The 16,543-nt window shown below is 37.8% G+C and overlaps 1 protein-coding gene across 1 annotated transcript in view; it reads left to right on the top strand.

Annotated features, from left to right (window-relative positions):
* LOC129579367 (neural cell adhesion molecule 2) overlaps positions 1–16,543 on the top strand; it is a 296,337-nt gene that overhangs the window by 258,921 nt on the left and 20,873 nt on the right. The window contains exons 10-14 of the mRNA XM_055469409.1: positions 3,712–3,842; positions 7,999–8,158; positions 11,617–11,786; positions 11,997–12,120; positions 15,698–15,858. Coding sequence (XP_055325384.1) covers positions 3,712–3,842; positions 7,999–8,158; positions 11,617–11,786; positions 11,997–12,120; positions 15,698–15,858 — 746 coding nt within the window. The remainder of the gene's footprint in view (positions 1–3,711; positions 3,843–7,998; positions 8,159–11,616; positions 11,787–11,996; positions 12,121–15,697; positions 15,859–16,543) is intronic.

The following is a 16,543-nucleotide window of genomic DNA, read 5'->3' as shown; positions in this document are numbered from 1 at the left end:
ACTTGATTTCATTTCATAAATGAAAAAAAGGGTTCTCGTGGTTTTTAATTGAAAAAAAAAACACACCCACACCGAGAGACAGAGTGCCTTTTCCGTTTGCAATTATTTCCTAATTGAATTGCTTCAATTGCAGCCCGTAAAAAATCCAATGAAAATTTCAAATTCCCATCGAAAGTGGCAAGCTACAATTTCAAAAGGAAAGCGACAAAAAACTAGCAGCTCGACAAAATGGCAATTTCATATTGCAAAACAATCTCATTCAATTCCATGTCAGCAAACAAACGGAAGTGGAAACGATACTTTGACAATAGGTGAAATTAAAATGCATTTATAATACCAAAATGATATGAGCCGTTTCGTGTACAAGAACACAATGACGACGACCACGACCGAAGAGAGTGAGAATGTCGAGGTATTTGTCAATTCAACGAGAGTAATTGAGTAGTTTCCAATTTCAGTAATAATTCATGCGATCGATATTGTCCTCTTTCGAACATAATGCGCAATCAATTTCGTTTCCAATTCATTTGAGTTGAGTATATCTTTTGCCGTGTCATTGAACAACCAATCCCTAATGAAGTTCAATTTCCACACTCTTTCTTTTTTTCTTCTCCTGTTTTGTTTTCAATTAATCGAAACGAAAGCCATGGACAATGCCTTTTGGTGCCATATTCTGTATTGCGCTGTGTGAGTAGGAGTGTGCAATACATACGGCATCTATGTGATATGAACTATTCGAAATATGCATAATGGAACTACAAATAATCCCCCAAACAACTGGAAGTCGATATGAAACACTTGTACTTTTTTTCATTCTGTGATACAAGATAAATTGGAATGAATTGTACGGCATGCCGCATGCAGAACAAAAGATAAGAGGATTTCACGGCCAGTCATCACCAAATATCAGCTTTTATTTGAAGCTCGATTCATATTCGCAGGAATACTAATTGCTTTACATACACAGACAGAGAAAGAGAGAGAGAAATGAAGTTGTACGAATGCTTTTCATCTCATTTTTGATCGAAAAATATCATGCAAATTCAAAGCAAATGATGCAGAATACGATGAATGCAATTCTTAAAGGAGCGAAAGAAAAGTAGAAAAGAAAGAGCGGAGAGAGCGGAGAGAGAGTGTGTGTGTGTATAGACAATGAATGCGAGGAAAAGATAGAGAGAAAGAATACAACAAAAATGGGAAAATGTACTAAAAGCAATCTGAAATGTAATCCATTCGTTCTCATCGTCAGACAAAACAAAATTCATTTTCATAATGAATTTAATACTTCGACAGCCACACAGTTATGTATGCATAAAGCATTTTGTGCTTGTGTGTGGTAGCATTAATTGGTACTTTTGTTCGTCTCAGCGCTTCGCGTTTTGTTGCTATACCGCAAATGCATGTGACATTCATTTTTGGTTGAAATTTCATTGCCGTTTCATTAAAAATATATGCACCAAAAGTGAATTTTTCGTGATAAATTTCGTCTCATAATTTTGGTGCAAAGGGATGGAAGCAGATACATAAAAAGGACCATGACGAATATAACGCGGATAACAATAACGAGAAACGATGAATTGTCTAAAGAAGAATGAATAACGGAATTCACTTTGCCATTGCGAATTGCGTAACGGTACAATGAATTGCATCACCGTATAAATAAAGAAGAATAACTCATGCAATCATTGCATTTGATTTACAGATGGTTGAACATTTGAGAAATAGTGTTCCAGTTGCAATATTTCGATTGTATTGGTGTTCATACCTCCAAACCACCCTTTCTCTCTGTACTAATCTAACTATCTACTTCTAATGAGCAAAAAAAAAACAGTGATACGACGCAACGTCAAGTGGATGCATTGGCCCCAAACAAACTAACTTCACCTAATTCGAGCAGCGCATACTTCCAACGTTAATGACATATACGTCGTATTTTTGTTGTTGTTGCTCGATCTCACTTCGTTTTAGCCAACCACTTACTTGAATTTTTTCTGTATTCCTTTCAGAGAAGAGAAAAACAAAGCAGAAAAATAAACCACAATCTATTTGGTTCGGTTTGGTTTGGCGAGCGCGCATCCTGTGCATTTTACCATGAAAATTTCGATAGGATTGTAATGTATTCCGACTTTGGTTTTTCTTCTTCATTCTTCGCGCGATTTTATTTCTTCTATTCCTTTTGCCTCTTGTTCTTCACATTCTTCCGACGTAAATTTATTGCGGATAAAATGTTTTGGAAGATGGTTTTCGAACGAGATTAATGAGTATTTATATAAACAACGCGTTGAAAGAGTCCTTTTTTTGCCTAAAATTCAAAATACAGCAAAACAAATCCCGACATGACAATTATTTTCACCGCTTATTATTTCGATTTTTGAACTTCCGTCCGATGATTTTGACGGCATCTTTGGAAAAGTTGAATAAATTGAAAATTCGATGGGGAAAATTGTTGAAAATCAAATAGAACATGGCATGCCACAGTCGGAATTGGGCGAATGCGATATAAACGAAAGAAGAACTAATTTACGATGCAAAAACACATTTTCCGTTCAATTCCATTTGTGAAAAGTGTGTAAATGTGCTCAGGTCAGTCGAATCGACCGCTTGTTTCGATGTGGGATTCAAACCGGATATTATTCCTAATTAATTAACTGAAATATCTGCCTATATATTGAATTCGATTTCCGGGGTTTCTTCCATTTTCGTCTCCTTCGTCTAAAATTACAAAACGAATACTTTGCGTACGGCACATATATATTTGCCATTGAACATTCGCGCGATTAACTGTTTTTTTTTATTTTCCTCTTTGCCTTAACGTTCTCGGAATCCTCCAGCACTCGAAATGTTGTGTGCTTTTCTTTTTTCCAATGCGAAAGAATGGCACATAAAGCAAAAAAAAAACGGGAAAGAGAGAAAAAATAGACACTTGGACTTGAATGCTTTTACACTTTATTACGGTCATTCGTTTTGTGTATATTTGATTTTTAATGAAACAGAAAGTCAGTTGAACCTTGTCAATTGCTCTTAAATGTAAATTTAATACTAACCTTTCGGGAGAACATCGCTCATTGCCCGTCCGAATGCAGTATAATTGTACGGTATTGTGTGATACAATGTGATACACACGCACACAACCGTTCATTCTCTCATCAAGATTGTCATCTACTTAAAGTCGAAGTTATCTGTTCTATCGGACGTGCGTTCCATGCATACAATCAAATCACAGTTACAAACGCAGTTCGTTCGCTTTCGGTTGATAGCTTTCGGCTGACAAATAGCACAAATGTCTGCTGTTTGCTTTTGTTGTCGACTGAAGCATTGATCAATTTCATTGTCTTCATCGCTTTTATTTGACATCTACAAACACAATCTGTGACAAGGAAAGAGAACAAAACGATAGAAGAGGAAGAGAGCTAGCGGGCGGACAAATGACATTTATTTTATCCGCCAGATAAATGTCAAAATGGTGATGCCTTTTCGTGTGTTAAATACTGATCAAAGGGTTAATTTCTCATTATTGACAGTAAATCAGCGGCAATGTTGTTTACAGTTTAACATCGAATGAAAACGCCTTTTTTGCTCCGTTCTCTTCCTTTCATTCTTTCGCTCGCACAATTCACCGTTCAATCCTTATTCGGTCGTTCGTTCATTCATTCATTCATTGGTTTGTCTACTCATCTCTCATCGTTTTGTTTCATTGTGTTTTCTTATCAGATATGCCAGTGGTAACGTTGAAAATGGGACCGTCACTTAACCCGGATGATATTAAAGAAGGCGATGGCGTTTATTTTGAATGCACCGTACGATCGAACCCGAAACCATACAAAATGGCGTGGTATCATGATGTAAGTAATAGCTTTTTTTCTTTCTACACACACACACACACCAAATATACATTTATTTCAGCATTTCAAATGGAAGCCCCTACACCAAGAATATAAATTAGCTCGGTTAAGGGAACGTGAGTGAGAACCGAGGCTTTTTGTTTTCACACAGACGCACGCGCCAAGTGTGGGAGTGATAGCTTTTGTTGAAAGGCTTTTTGATTTTTTGTGTATGTTCTCGCCGCGCTGTTATTGTTGTTGTTTCACATCCAAGATCCGATACCCGGCAAGAGATATTCAATTGCCGATATCAATGTGTTGCGATGTAATAAGATAGGCGTTAATTAAATATGAACAATTCACATGATTCAACATTGAGGCCGCACTCTTTCGTCGGTGCTATACACGGGATCGAAATTACGATGGATAGTGATATCGGAGATAATCAGCCTGACACACACACACACTCTCTCGTATCGTTCAAGTAGTATTATTATATTTTCGGTTTTGTTCGGAGTTTTAATTTCAGTCAAAAATAATGAGGGATAACATATCCGTTCTGTTTCGTGCAGCATAATATAATTCCACAACTTGTCAAAATAATAGAACGATTCCTTGAGAAATCAGGTTAAAGTAGCAAGGAAAACATCGGGTTTTTTTTGTTTAAATTCGTGTTAAACAAGCTGTCATCTTTCGTTCCGTTCTGTTCTGAACTTATAGACGGTAAAAGTGCTTGAAAATCGTAAAGTTGATGTTTTACAACCGCGCAGAGAGTGAGGGACGACATAAAAAATCTGTTGTCGTCTTTTTTTTCTTGTCTATCTATGTCAGCCACAATATTCATTAAAATAAACGACTGAACAACTCAATTTGTCCGTCATTTATTGGGAATGTGCATCTGTTTCACGGTTCGGCTCACACTTTGGCCATCAATGAATTCGCGTGAATGCCGTTTGCGTCGTGTACACCCGGACACCATGAAATGCAGTCATAAAAGTCTCCTGTCTTCCATATCGTACGCATTGACAAGCCATGCATGAAGTGAACTCAACGAGTCGAGTCTCGATGCTGCAAACATACACAACATTGTTGCTAAATATGTCTTGGCACACGTATATAGTAGTCGGAAAAACGACCGAAATGACAAGAGAAATCGAATACACAATGAAGAAGCAACAATCAAATAAATCGACAAATAAATGGCTTCCACGATATCAAGTTGTTTTTTTTTTCATCCTATCTTTCCTTTTTTATCGCACGCCGTTGTTTCCCTTTTTCGCGACGCTGCTGCAAAAAAGAAAATCAAAATGTTCGTTCAATATTTTTGTAAGAATGATGCTTTTCTCTCGTTTCTTTGTTCTTTCTACTTCCGACGTGTGTTCGTCTCTATACTCGCCCGTTTTTTCGCCGTGACAAGGAGCTGTGTAGCTTGCTTTTGCGTATATATACATTCAACGTACTTCGTTTATGATAGAATATTTCTTTTATATTCCCCCATTTGCTCATATGTCATTGTGTCGTCTCACATTTGTCCTGTTCCATTCGATGGTTTGCAAAGACAAAACAACGCGCAGCACCAAAGTAAAAGAGACGAAGAAACAACAGCAACAACAACTACTAGAAACTTGGAACACACACCAGACACACAGAGAGAGATAGAGATAGAGATAGAGATAGAGAGAGAGAGAGAGAGAGAGAGAGAGAGAGAGAGAGAGTGAGTGAGTGAGCGGAAAGAAGAAATGAAACAAATTGGCAACACAAACTAGTTTTATTTCAATAATATGAACAAACGATCACACACGGCACTTGTGTGTGGTTACACGATTCGTCATGTGAAATCGAATAATATAAAACAATTCGGAATAGAGGCACAGCAACTACGCTCAAATGAAAAGAAGCTGAAAAAAATGAGAAGAATCTGAGGAAAAATGAAGCAAGAAAAAAACAACAAAGACGTCATTATTGCTATTTTACATTTAGAGAAAGAAGTCGAACGACTCGTGGAGCCAATTCAATTCAAGCATATAACATGGTGTGTAAAGTGCCCAATATAAACCGAAATGTGTGTATGTATTCCACTGTGTTCCAATGTTTTCATTCAGCACCATATTTTTCTTGAAATCGCTCTCCGTGACGCCTCTGTTTGCGAACGATGAAGAGCAAACGAGAAAAAGCTTCGCTTCGCTCCGCTCTTGAATTTTTAGTTACTTAATCTATTTTGTTGTTTCACAACAAACTATTTTTTGGCGCACTACATGAAATGTATTTCATCAAAGTCACTTTGAAGTAATATATTTATTTGCAAAATGAATTACAAGATCTTGGTTTTATTTCTTTTTTGAAATATACTGCCTTTGGTTTGAATTAAATGAATAATATGAGCATAAAATTCAAATTCACCATAATTTGTTTCATCACTCAAAAAGTATTACGAAAAAAAGCAGATTAGTAGCTCTACATTTCATGTAGTGCTAAAAATGTATGAGCTCATACATGCCAAACGAGCGATAAATCGATGGAAAAAGGAATATTTATAGCTAATAAAAAAGAAGTAGAATAAGAAAGAAAAAAAGTAAAACGAGAGCGCCTTGTATCGGAGTGCGCGCGAGCGCGCCAACACAAACGCTTCGGTAAATTTTTCTATCTATGCGCTCGATTGTGCGAACAAAACCAAGTGATGCCATTCTGTTTGTTGTTGTTGTTTCGCTCAAATTGGCCTTCGCTTCGACTTCCTGGCCGATTCAGCAAATCTTATTGGGGATCCATGTTTTGTGTTTTCCATAAGAAAATTTATAGTTGTGCTTTTAAGTGTTGCTGTATGTAACTCATTCTTCGATTGCTGTTGATTCCACTCCTTTTTCCTGATTTTCTGTATATCGGTATAGGAGAATGCGTGTAATTGACGGGTGGGGATGGTGGATCTAACATTTTCTCCCTTCGTCACCGATTCTTCTTGTCTCTTATCTCCGGCTATTCGGCGTACATGTATTTGATGTTGTCTGTTTTTTTCCTCTTTGCACGCGCTCCTTTTGATAAATCAATTTGTTCATTTCATGCTAGACAAATTTGCAAAACTGATGGTAGTGGTTGACGATGATGTCACAAAAAATCCATTATCGTTTCGATTTAATGTGAATGAGCGGGTGCGCTTATGCCATTTCTTTCAATGATTTCAATATTTCACGCGATATGCCTCTCTCACTCTCATGTACTCCCAATCTCTGCGTATGTCTGTTGTGCAATTGATGATTTCATTTGATGCCCCGCGTGAGCGCTCTCCGTTTTCCAACCGTACATAAAATTATAGATGTTTTATTTGCAAGAGTAACAATTGCACTGACATGCAATCGCAACACAATTTATTTCGTCGTTCTGGCTATGCAACGCAATGATATACTGTTATGTGTGTAACGCGAAACGACCATCGAACAGCACAGCATTTATATGTCTTTCTTTTTCTACATCGTAACGTTAGTTAATTTATCGATGAAGCTTAGTTCATTGAAAAGTACAGATCATTGCAGTTATTCAAAAGTTTGAGTTTTCGAGAGATGAAGGGATCTCTTGAATCTGAAGTTTGGACATTGGCTGCTGGTACACTCTGCACTATGACATGCGAAAATTTTCTAAGAAGCAACTACAACCACCATCACCACCGCCACCATCAGTAGCAGCAGCAACAGCAGCAAGAGAATAAAAATCGATGCTGAAGCGAAATAAATTTTGATAAACAGATACAATCGCACTACGATCCGTTTCGCTAGTTTTGTGCAATTGGTTTTCATCGTAAAAAAGGGAGAAAAATAGCAATGAATAGAACATATTTTATTCAATCTCGTTTTATATCCCTTAACACATACCATAATGTTTGCTTTTATCTTTTATAGCGTTGAGCCATCCTTTTGGCTCTCTCTCACTCACTCACTCTCCTGTTGCGGGGCCCCTCCATTCCAATTTTGTTGTTTCGTTTTATTTTATTTTTATCTGAAACCAACATTGTTCTCAATTTATCCCATTTTATATCATGATAAGCAAGTAATACATATAACGTGTGCCTGACTCTCTCTCTCTCTCTCTCTCTCTCTCTCTCTCTCATACTACATTTTTCTTATTTTCTTCTTTTTCTCTTCTCTTTTTCATGCGAAATCATACGGTGGCAAAATGGATACACACACAGGGCGTCGAATTGCATCAGAATGTTACAGCTGGAATAATATTAACAGATCAATCTCTTGTGCTTCAAAGTGTGACAAGAGCATCGGCAGGTGATTACACATGTCTCGCTGCAAATACCGAAGGAAAAGGAACCAGCAATCCAGTCACATTACGTGTTCGATGTAAGTAGCAAGTTAACAAACGTACATATGGTCTCGCTTTTGAATCTTTTGTTGTGAACGAATGAAAAATGAAAAAAATAAAAAAATAAATTGCATTTCTTTTTTCATACTCATACACAAATATATCGATGTATACAGTCAGTCAGTCAGTCAGTCGTCGGAATGAGATTTCTCATCTTTATGCCTTTTTCTACCTTAGTTCATTCGATTTTGAGAGCAGAGAGTTCAGTACAATCAGTAGAAACGTGAAAAATGAATTGACAAATCCGTGAATATGTTCTCCCCGTAAATATGGCAAACGATTGAAATTCGACAGAATGAACGAAGAGAGAGAGAGAGAGAAAGAGAGAGAATCCTCTATGCGACTCTTTCGCACACGCCATCCCATCGCAATGACTGGCAATGAATTCGATTTGGCAACAGACTACATTGCTTCAATTTTATCGACAAAATATGCGTGGAATGTGGACAATGTAGATTCGCTGTGGAATGGCAATCACGAGCACCGTAATAAATATGCATCTCATCGACAATCTCAAATTACTATGTTAAACGTAACAATATTCGTGGAATATGTGAAGTGTTTTAAAGATTGCACATTTGTAACATTTCACTTCGTTTGCATATGTGTATGTGTGTGTGTGCTCTCAGTGGCAATGTGGACCCACCGTTCAACATGTGCTGGGCATTTAGTATTCAGCTAATACAGTCGATAAATGCATGGTTATGTCTGAGAGACACATACACACACAAAGAGAAAAAGGAAGCAAAAAAAGTCGATAAAAAATCTCTCGAAAAGTGCGAAAGCACGATATGGCATTTTTTTTCTTGCCGGGATCAAACTGTGTGAAAGTGGCAGTGAGATAGTGTGATACAATGTGCGATAACGTCCCGAATCTTGAGGCGAGACGGCTTGTTCGAACAATATATCACACTGTATCAATTGCTATTTCCATACAATTCGATCCATGGGGTGGAACGCAAGAGGAAAAAAAGAATGAAAATCGTTGCTATTCGGGAGGGATGGGGGCTGCTATGGGAACATTCTTATCCGTCTTGACTTCGCAATTGTACACATTTTTCATCGACATTTCGTAGTCTTTGATTAGAATTCGATTGCACTCTGCGGAGCAAAAATTCCCATTCAAACATGGCAACATGATTGCTTAACCAACAAAACGTTATTCGATGAAATCAACTATTTGAACATGTTCGCCTCCATTTTCCTTCGAATCGCTCTGCAATTTTTGCCAGAGAAATTATTAAATCTTTTCCTCTGTTCGCATTCCGCTGGGAGATAGAGAGAGAGAGAGAGAGAGAGAGAGAGAGAGAGAGCGGATAATTTGGATGCATATCAATCTTAGAATGTCATGTAATTTCAATGAGCCACTCAAATTGTTTCAATCATGTTGGAAATATGGAATTTATTACGGTGATTTGCTAATCCGAGTGCGAAAAAAGGGGTTCAACCGTTGGTTTCAGGCTCGGCGAGAGGGAATGGAGAGTAATGTGTGTATGCGAGGAAATACAAAATGAACTGCATTGTTGTAAACTAAGTACTGTGAGGTAATAATGCGCTTAACGCTCTCTAGCGCATGCTATTTCCGGTTTTGATTGGAATTTTCAAGCAAATCACACTCCATGGTACAACATCACATATATTTTAAACAGGAACAATATCAGAAATCTGTGGTTTTCGTTCATCTATAAAATGCTGGAGCCATTGCTATGGCGAATGCTACTTTTGCGCCAGTGAAGTGCTAGTTTGCGTGCATGAGCCTGTACACTGTACAGTGTATAGTGAGCTTTTCAGCTATATGAGTCTGCTGCATAAATGACTGCAATAATGACATCGTTGCCGAATGTTGGAACCTTCACTCATTTTGTGCTCCCAAAAATGAGAGTGAAATTACAGTGGTAACCATTAAAAAGTGCTCACTCTCTCTCCGTGCCGCATACACAGCACTACGGATTGCAAGACAGAGAGTGTTTATCAAATGGTGCCTCGCACACGATGAAATACAATCTTGTTGATTTATTTTTGCACATCAAATTACTGTTTTACGGTCGATTGTTCCACCAAAACTGCAGTTTTAAGTCTTTTAAGAGTCTTTGACAGTACATGCGACAATTTCCAAAGTATTAAGTGGTGATGCCATTACAATGGAAATAAAATGGCAATTTTCGGTTTGTCCGCTTCACATAACAAATCACATAGACGTTGTTCGATGTCGTCGCAGTAGCAGCAACATTACCATTTTTCCATGGGCACACACTAGGAGCTGCTTCCAGTAGAGACTGTGAATATTGTGTCGAATTTTCACCTCGTTTCAAATTCGTTCATCTGTTTGAAAGACGCAAAATTATAGCCACAAAGAATCTATATTTCGAAGCCGATGACATTAATTTAAATACGGGGAATATAAATTTCTGGTCCAAAAAAGTGGTTGGTTAAAAGCATAGACCATTGCAGTATTATTCGGTATTCTTCGGTTCGACCGACACTGCAGCAAAGCAGCAGCACTACTGCAAATAGAATAATGGGGGAGAGGGGGTTACTATAGGCCGCCTTTCGTTTAGTCGGTTGAAAATGAACGGCAACTTGAAAAACTTGTCCAACCAAAAAAAGAAAGTATAAATGTACTGTATATGTGTGTATAATACTGCTCACTTGATTATTCATTTTCTTAAGTAAAACATTTTTGCCCGCATATTTGTACGTAAATGTAATTAAATATTTAATAGGATTCAGAAAGATTTTTGTGTGATTTTCGTGGACTTTGTTTCACCTTCTATAAATCAACATAACGGAAAAAAGTTTTCTTTGCCATGATTCACTTTTTGTCATAAGTTCCGACTTTTCCGAACGGGCCAAACCATAAGCATAACGAGCCCAAGTGTTCCACACAAAATGAAAATGCGACGAAAAGAGAAAGAGAGAGAGAGATAGAAAGAGTGTGAGCATGCGGACGAATGGGAATTGTTTTGCTTGTTTTAGAGCAAACTTTTTCATCTCTCAACAGTGTGTGTTTTTCTCTCTCACACACACACACACACACACACACACTAATTTTTCGTATTGGGTAGATATTTCGCGAACAATTTATTAACTGGCATGTAACAACTAACGAAATGTCTATATATTTATTCGCAGACACACTTGAAATGCTCTCCAGAAAACGAAGTTTCAATATTCAAGTCTGCATTGCAATTATTATTTATTGCTTCCAAATTTCTTTTGATCGCTTACTTGTGAATTAATAGAAAAATTTTCCATTACATTTTATCAAATATTAAAAGAAAGTTCAACTTATATTTTCTCTTTTCGCTATTGCATTTCGCTATCGTTCGTACCATTTCTCATGCATTTTCTCGCTCAGTCGTTCACTTTACTTTCGACATTTTCACGTTACTTTACCTATATTTTCATCTTGTTCTTTTTATTTTCATCATTGCAGATGCACCGGTTTGTGGTTCAACTCACGAAGAGTTGTTGGGCGCACTTAAGCACGAAACACTCACACTAAAATGTGAAGTTGACGCTTCACCACCAGCCGACTCATTCCATTGGACATTCAATTCATCCGGCGAACCAACGGATCTTCCAGCAAGACTGCATTCAAGCGAGGTTTGACCTATCGTCTCTTTCCTTTTTGTATTTTATTTCATTATCAACGAGAAAAGAAAAGGGATGAAAAAAAAAATTATATATTTACAGTGCAAATTTGAAACGAACAAGATTCTTGTTCAGTTTTCTGTATAAATTCTTGCAATATTTTGTCACGTCTTATGATTTCATTTCTCTTTCTCTCTTTTCTCCTTAATGCTATGATTACAGACGGGATTTTCACGTTTAAATTATACACCAACCAATGACCTAGATTATGGTACGATATCTTGTTGGGGACGCAATGCAATCGGGCTGCAGAAATCGCCGTGCATATTTCAAATTGTTGCTGCAGGTAAATTATACGTCCAATTCAGTTTAATCAGCAGTATTTTTTGTCGTTGCTTCCTTTCTACCTCGTTTCGCTACGTTTATTTAATATGTTTCGTTTTATATCCAATTTGAATTGCATTTCACGATCTACGCTTCGACAAAATAAATAGAAATCTCCCTCATAGATGATTCAGTAGTTGAAATGGTGATGATTTTATTCGAGTTTCTGACAAATACGGTTGGCTATGTTCCAGCAACAACAACAAAAAGAATGTAGATAAGCTTATTTTGTCATTCGGAATGATTTTTCATGCGTTTTACTTTTTCTTCCGGGCTGGAAGTAGTAGTCATTCCACCAAAATCGTTCGAAATTATTATTTTCGTACATAAGACCATATTGGAGTGAAAGAGAGAGATTCCACTATTTTTCAGCGTGCCACCTGAATTATTCCTCACACAATCCACTCTTCCTTAAGTTATCGGAATAATTCCGGTGGCTCGCTGAAAAATAGTGGAATCGCTCTCTTTCACTCCAATATGGTCTTATGTACGAAAAAAAATAATTCCGAACGATTTTGGTGGAATGACTTAGAATTCCAGCCCCGATTGATATGCTCTTGAGAGTTTATGTTTCTCATAAACAAAATTGAGATCAAATTTGTGAACTTATTTCTATGGAATTCATTTTAAGATATAATTTTTACATCCCGCTGAATGTGTACCCTTTTACAGAGTGCTTTAGTTGCAGTCAAAAATGAGAGGGAACTTGTGACTGAGTGAAAAAAGGCAGTTGATTAGAGGTGTCATACAGTTGTTTTCGGTCTGATTGTTGTATTTTGTTAGGAAGTTCGTTGTTTGTTGAGCGTGTTTCATCGTCTTTGAAATAGTGTTTCATCGCATATAGTGTTTTGTGTGTGTGTGTGTGTGTGTATGTGGTCTATATACACTGCATAAGTATGTGCGAAAGATGAAACTTTGCCGACCGCAGTATTATGTTTTCTACCAGTTGTCGTAGTGTATTCATTATGCCCTGTCTCAGTTTTTTGAACGCGATGCAAACAAAAGGTAAGTATAGCATAGCCAAAACAAATGGCAAAAGCACAATGCACTAACATATACAGGTCTTGAGCATGGGGCAAATCTTGGCGCTTGAGAAACTCTTTATAAACTACAAGAAAAACGTAGATTTTGATTGTTGAGCACACATGTTAACTTAACTAACCATAAATTATCGAAATTTTCATCTTTTTCGCTCGCCTTCATTATGTGCCGTTGCCTTTTGTGCAAATGCGAATATACGTGTGCAATAGCAGCATTTGAATATTGTTTGTATTCCCGAGATATTGTGCGAGAGAAAACACGAGTCCGATAATGAGAATTTTGAATGAAGCATTTTGAAACCGTCTCTCTCTCTCTCTCTCTCTCTCTCTCTCACACACACACACAAACACATATGTGTTCACACGCAGACACAACCACAGACACACGACGTCAGCAAGAATGTTACAATTCGCTTCGATACACTGATGCTTACGAGCCAAAACAGCAAAATGGAATAACTTGGAAATGTCTTTGCGATTTGTACATGCAATGGGCCTGTTGTTTGCACTCGGTTGTTATTGTTGTTATTGTTGTTTCTGTTGCTATTATTATTTTTCTCTCTCGTTCTCCTGATCGGGTCTCACTTCCGCACCGATTCGGTCTGGGGTTGTGCTGTTGCCATTGTTGGTGTCGGTGTCGGTGTGCTCGGAACGGAACAAGTTTCTGAACTTCGTCGTTCATTGGCGATGTGTGGCATTTTCGAACGTATTTGCCGGTATACACAACCGACAGCAGCATTTTCTTGTACAACAAAATTGTATTTATATTGCTCTATAAAGTGCACACGGGCACCGCTGGTACTCCTCTAAGTATTCGCATTTATTATTATCTTTCATTATGCCATGCATAGTTTATTTTCGGCCACTTACACCGTTCCCGCTGTACATACAAATACACACTCGACTCGGCTTTCGTAAGCTTTTCTACTTTTTAGACTACTTAGAATCCATTCACTCTTATTCGCTCACTTTTCTAGCTCTTGCTCCTTCTCTCTATCTTCGTCGTGCGGCATGTTATTTTGGGCCTGTTGCAATGTTTTTATGTAGTGACATAATAAGGAAAATTACAAACGTGCGAGACAGTAATGGTTGAACGTTGAAAAATATCAAGAGCCTCGAACGGCTCTACATATGGCGGCTGTCGTAAGGTGAATGCAGAATGGTGGATAAATATACCGTTACGGTCGTTTCTTCAATTTGTGTGAGCGTTTGTATGTGAGTTTGCGAGTGAAGGAAGAAAAAAATTGTTTTTTTTTTCCTCTTCTTCCTTTTACTTTGCCTCTTGTGTTATGAAATTCAAAAGCCTTTCATTTTTTTCCACTTTTGTTGTGATCCTTTCTTCCACTTCATCTTTTCCCTTTTCATAACTTCGTTCCATTTTCCGTCATTTTTATTTGCCGCTTTTGTTGTTTGTGTAATTTCGCCCTATCTACAAAAGTATTTAGAATATTTTTTTTGCTCACTCTCTCTCCCGCTCTCAATCACTCACTCCGGATTGCTTCTGTGCGCGTGTAACGCAAACCAGGAGGAGGTTGTGTGTTGGTTCTCGGTTCTTGTTATTTCGCAATGGTTTGTGTCTTACTACGGAAAAGGAGAGTTCATTATTCGGCGGACATAAAGTCAACGATGAAAAATGCACGGTTGTTGATTCAGGATCTCATTACGGTGTCTTATAAGTAAAGAGTGGGTGAGAGTGAGAGAGAAAAAGAGCGTGCGCTTACAGAAGAAAAAATGTGAATGAAATGTTTATTATAATAGAGTTTATTTTACATGCCGAAACTTTGAAAAATACGGTTCATGGTAGTACGTTTTCCATTGCTTGGCGACGACAACGACGACGGTGGTGGAGGAGAAACGCATATTGGATGGCATAGCAGTATGAGGAATGTCAAGAAGTAGACATAAATGGGAACGCGTGGGCACACAATCTAGGAAATAAAGTTAATAAATTTAGAAAAAATTACGAAATGATTAAAACGCACAAGTGAGGCGAGATGCGAGAGAAGAGTGGTTGGTATGCGTTTGTGGCCATTTGAAATGAACGATGTCTGAACGAATGGTCCTCGGTATGGGTATATGCGTGTGTGCGTATTTGGTGCGTTTGTCGTGTGGATTTTTTTTTATCGCACATAATTCGTTTTACAACTTTTTCTCGTTAAATTTTCCCTCCTCAATTTGAGGTCGTCGCCGTAATTTAATTTCACCAGATATGTCCCATTCATTTTTGCATAGCGATGTGAAAGTGAATGGGAAAGAGAAGAATCTTTCCGGCCAAAAAAAAGGTTCCATTTATTTTAATGTTATCGACATAAAAGTTACCTCTAGTTCCCACAAAACAATGACACTGACAACGTCTATATTTAATTTATCGCTTAATTTTTTCCCCTAACCAGCCTCTACTTTATTGTCGTTAGTTTTCACTTTACGCAGGATGTCTCGTTCTTTTTTTTTAACCATATTGCTTTCGCATCTAATTATCCTATATATTTGTATTTTCAGGTCGGCCGTTCCCATTGCAGAACTGTTCCGTGTCAAATCAGTCTAGCGATTCGCTACAAGTGGAATGCGAACCAGGTTTCGATGGTGGTTTACCACAACAATTTCTGTTGGAATTAGTTGAGATGCCAGCATTAAGACTGGCTAGAAACTTAAGTTTACAGGTGAGTGCGGTGATCTGTGTGATACACACGCTTTTTGTTTCTGTTTCGTATTCTCTCACTCGCTTTTCAGCACCGTTTCCCTGTATAATATGTTGTGACTGCGTTGTAAATCCATTTCTTTACCGGTGGTGGTGATGGTGGTGGTGGTAATGGTGTTGTGCGTTTGATTGTGTACAACGGAATTGGATGCACCATACTGTATATATGTGTGTGTGTGTTTGTGCACCAGCACAACACCCAACATGGATAATTCGTTCGGAGCTCAAAAGAATCGGGACGGTTATACCGCTTCAAATTGAAATAGTACTTAAAAGTTCTATTAAAACTTTGCACTTGCTTTAAATAATTCAGTTTTAACCGCACTTAGAAGCGGTGCAGACACTAGAAAATTCCCTTAAATGAAGATTGAAGCGGAAGAAAAAGCAGAACAACATATATATACATACAGAGAGAGAGAGAGAGAGAGAGAGAGAGAAAGAATCATGGCAAAAATGAATAAAAACAACGTATTGAAAAGTGGAACATGATCACCATGTTTTACCTTCCCTATACGGTGTATCGTGTGCACAAAAGCAATCCATCAACCGATTTCAGTGCATCAAAGTAATTCAAACCGAGAAAAAATGTTGTCGCAGTTGAGTGCTATGCGACACAGTCTGCCAGCAAGTGAACATTTAGACATCTT

The sequence above is a fragment of the Sitodiplosis mosellana genome, unplaced genomic scaffold (assembly GCF_009176505.1).
Source record: "Sitodiplosis mosellana isolate CC-2019 unplaced genomic scaffold, AAFC_SMos_1.0 Smas_scaffold_6226, whole genome shotgun sequence".
Classification (NCBI taxonomy): Eukaryota; Metazoa; Arthropoda; class Insecta; order Diptera; family Cecidomyiidae; genus Sitodiplosis; species Sitodiplosis mosellana.
Note: the sequence above shows the minus strand (reverse complement) of the source record. Positions and strands in the feature narration are given on the sequence as shown.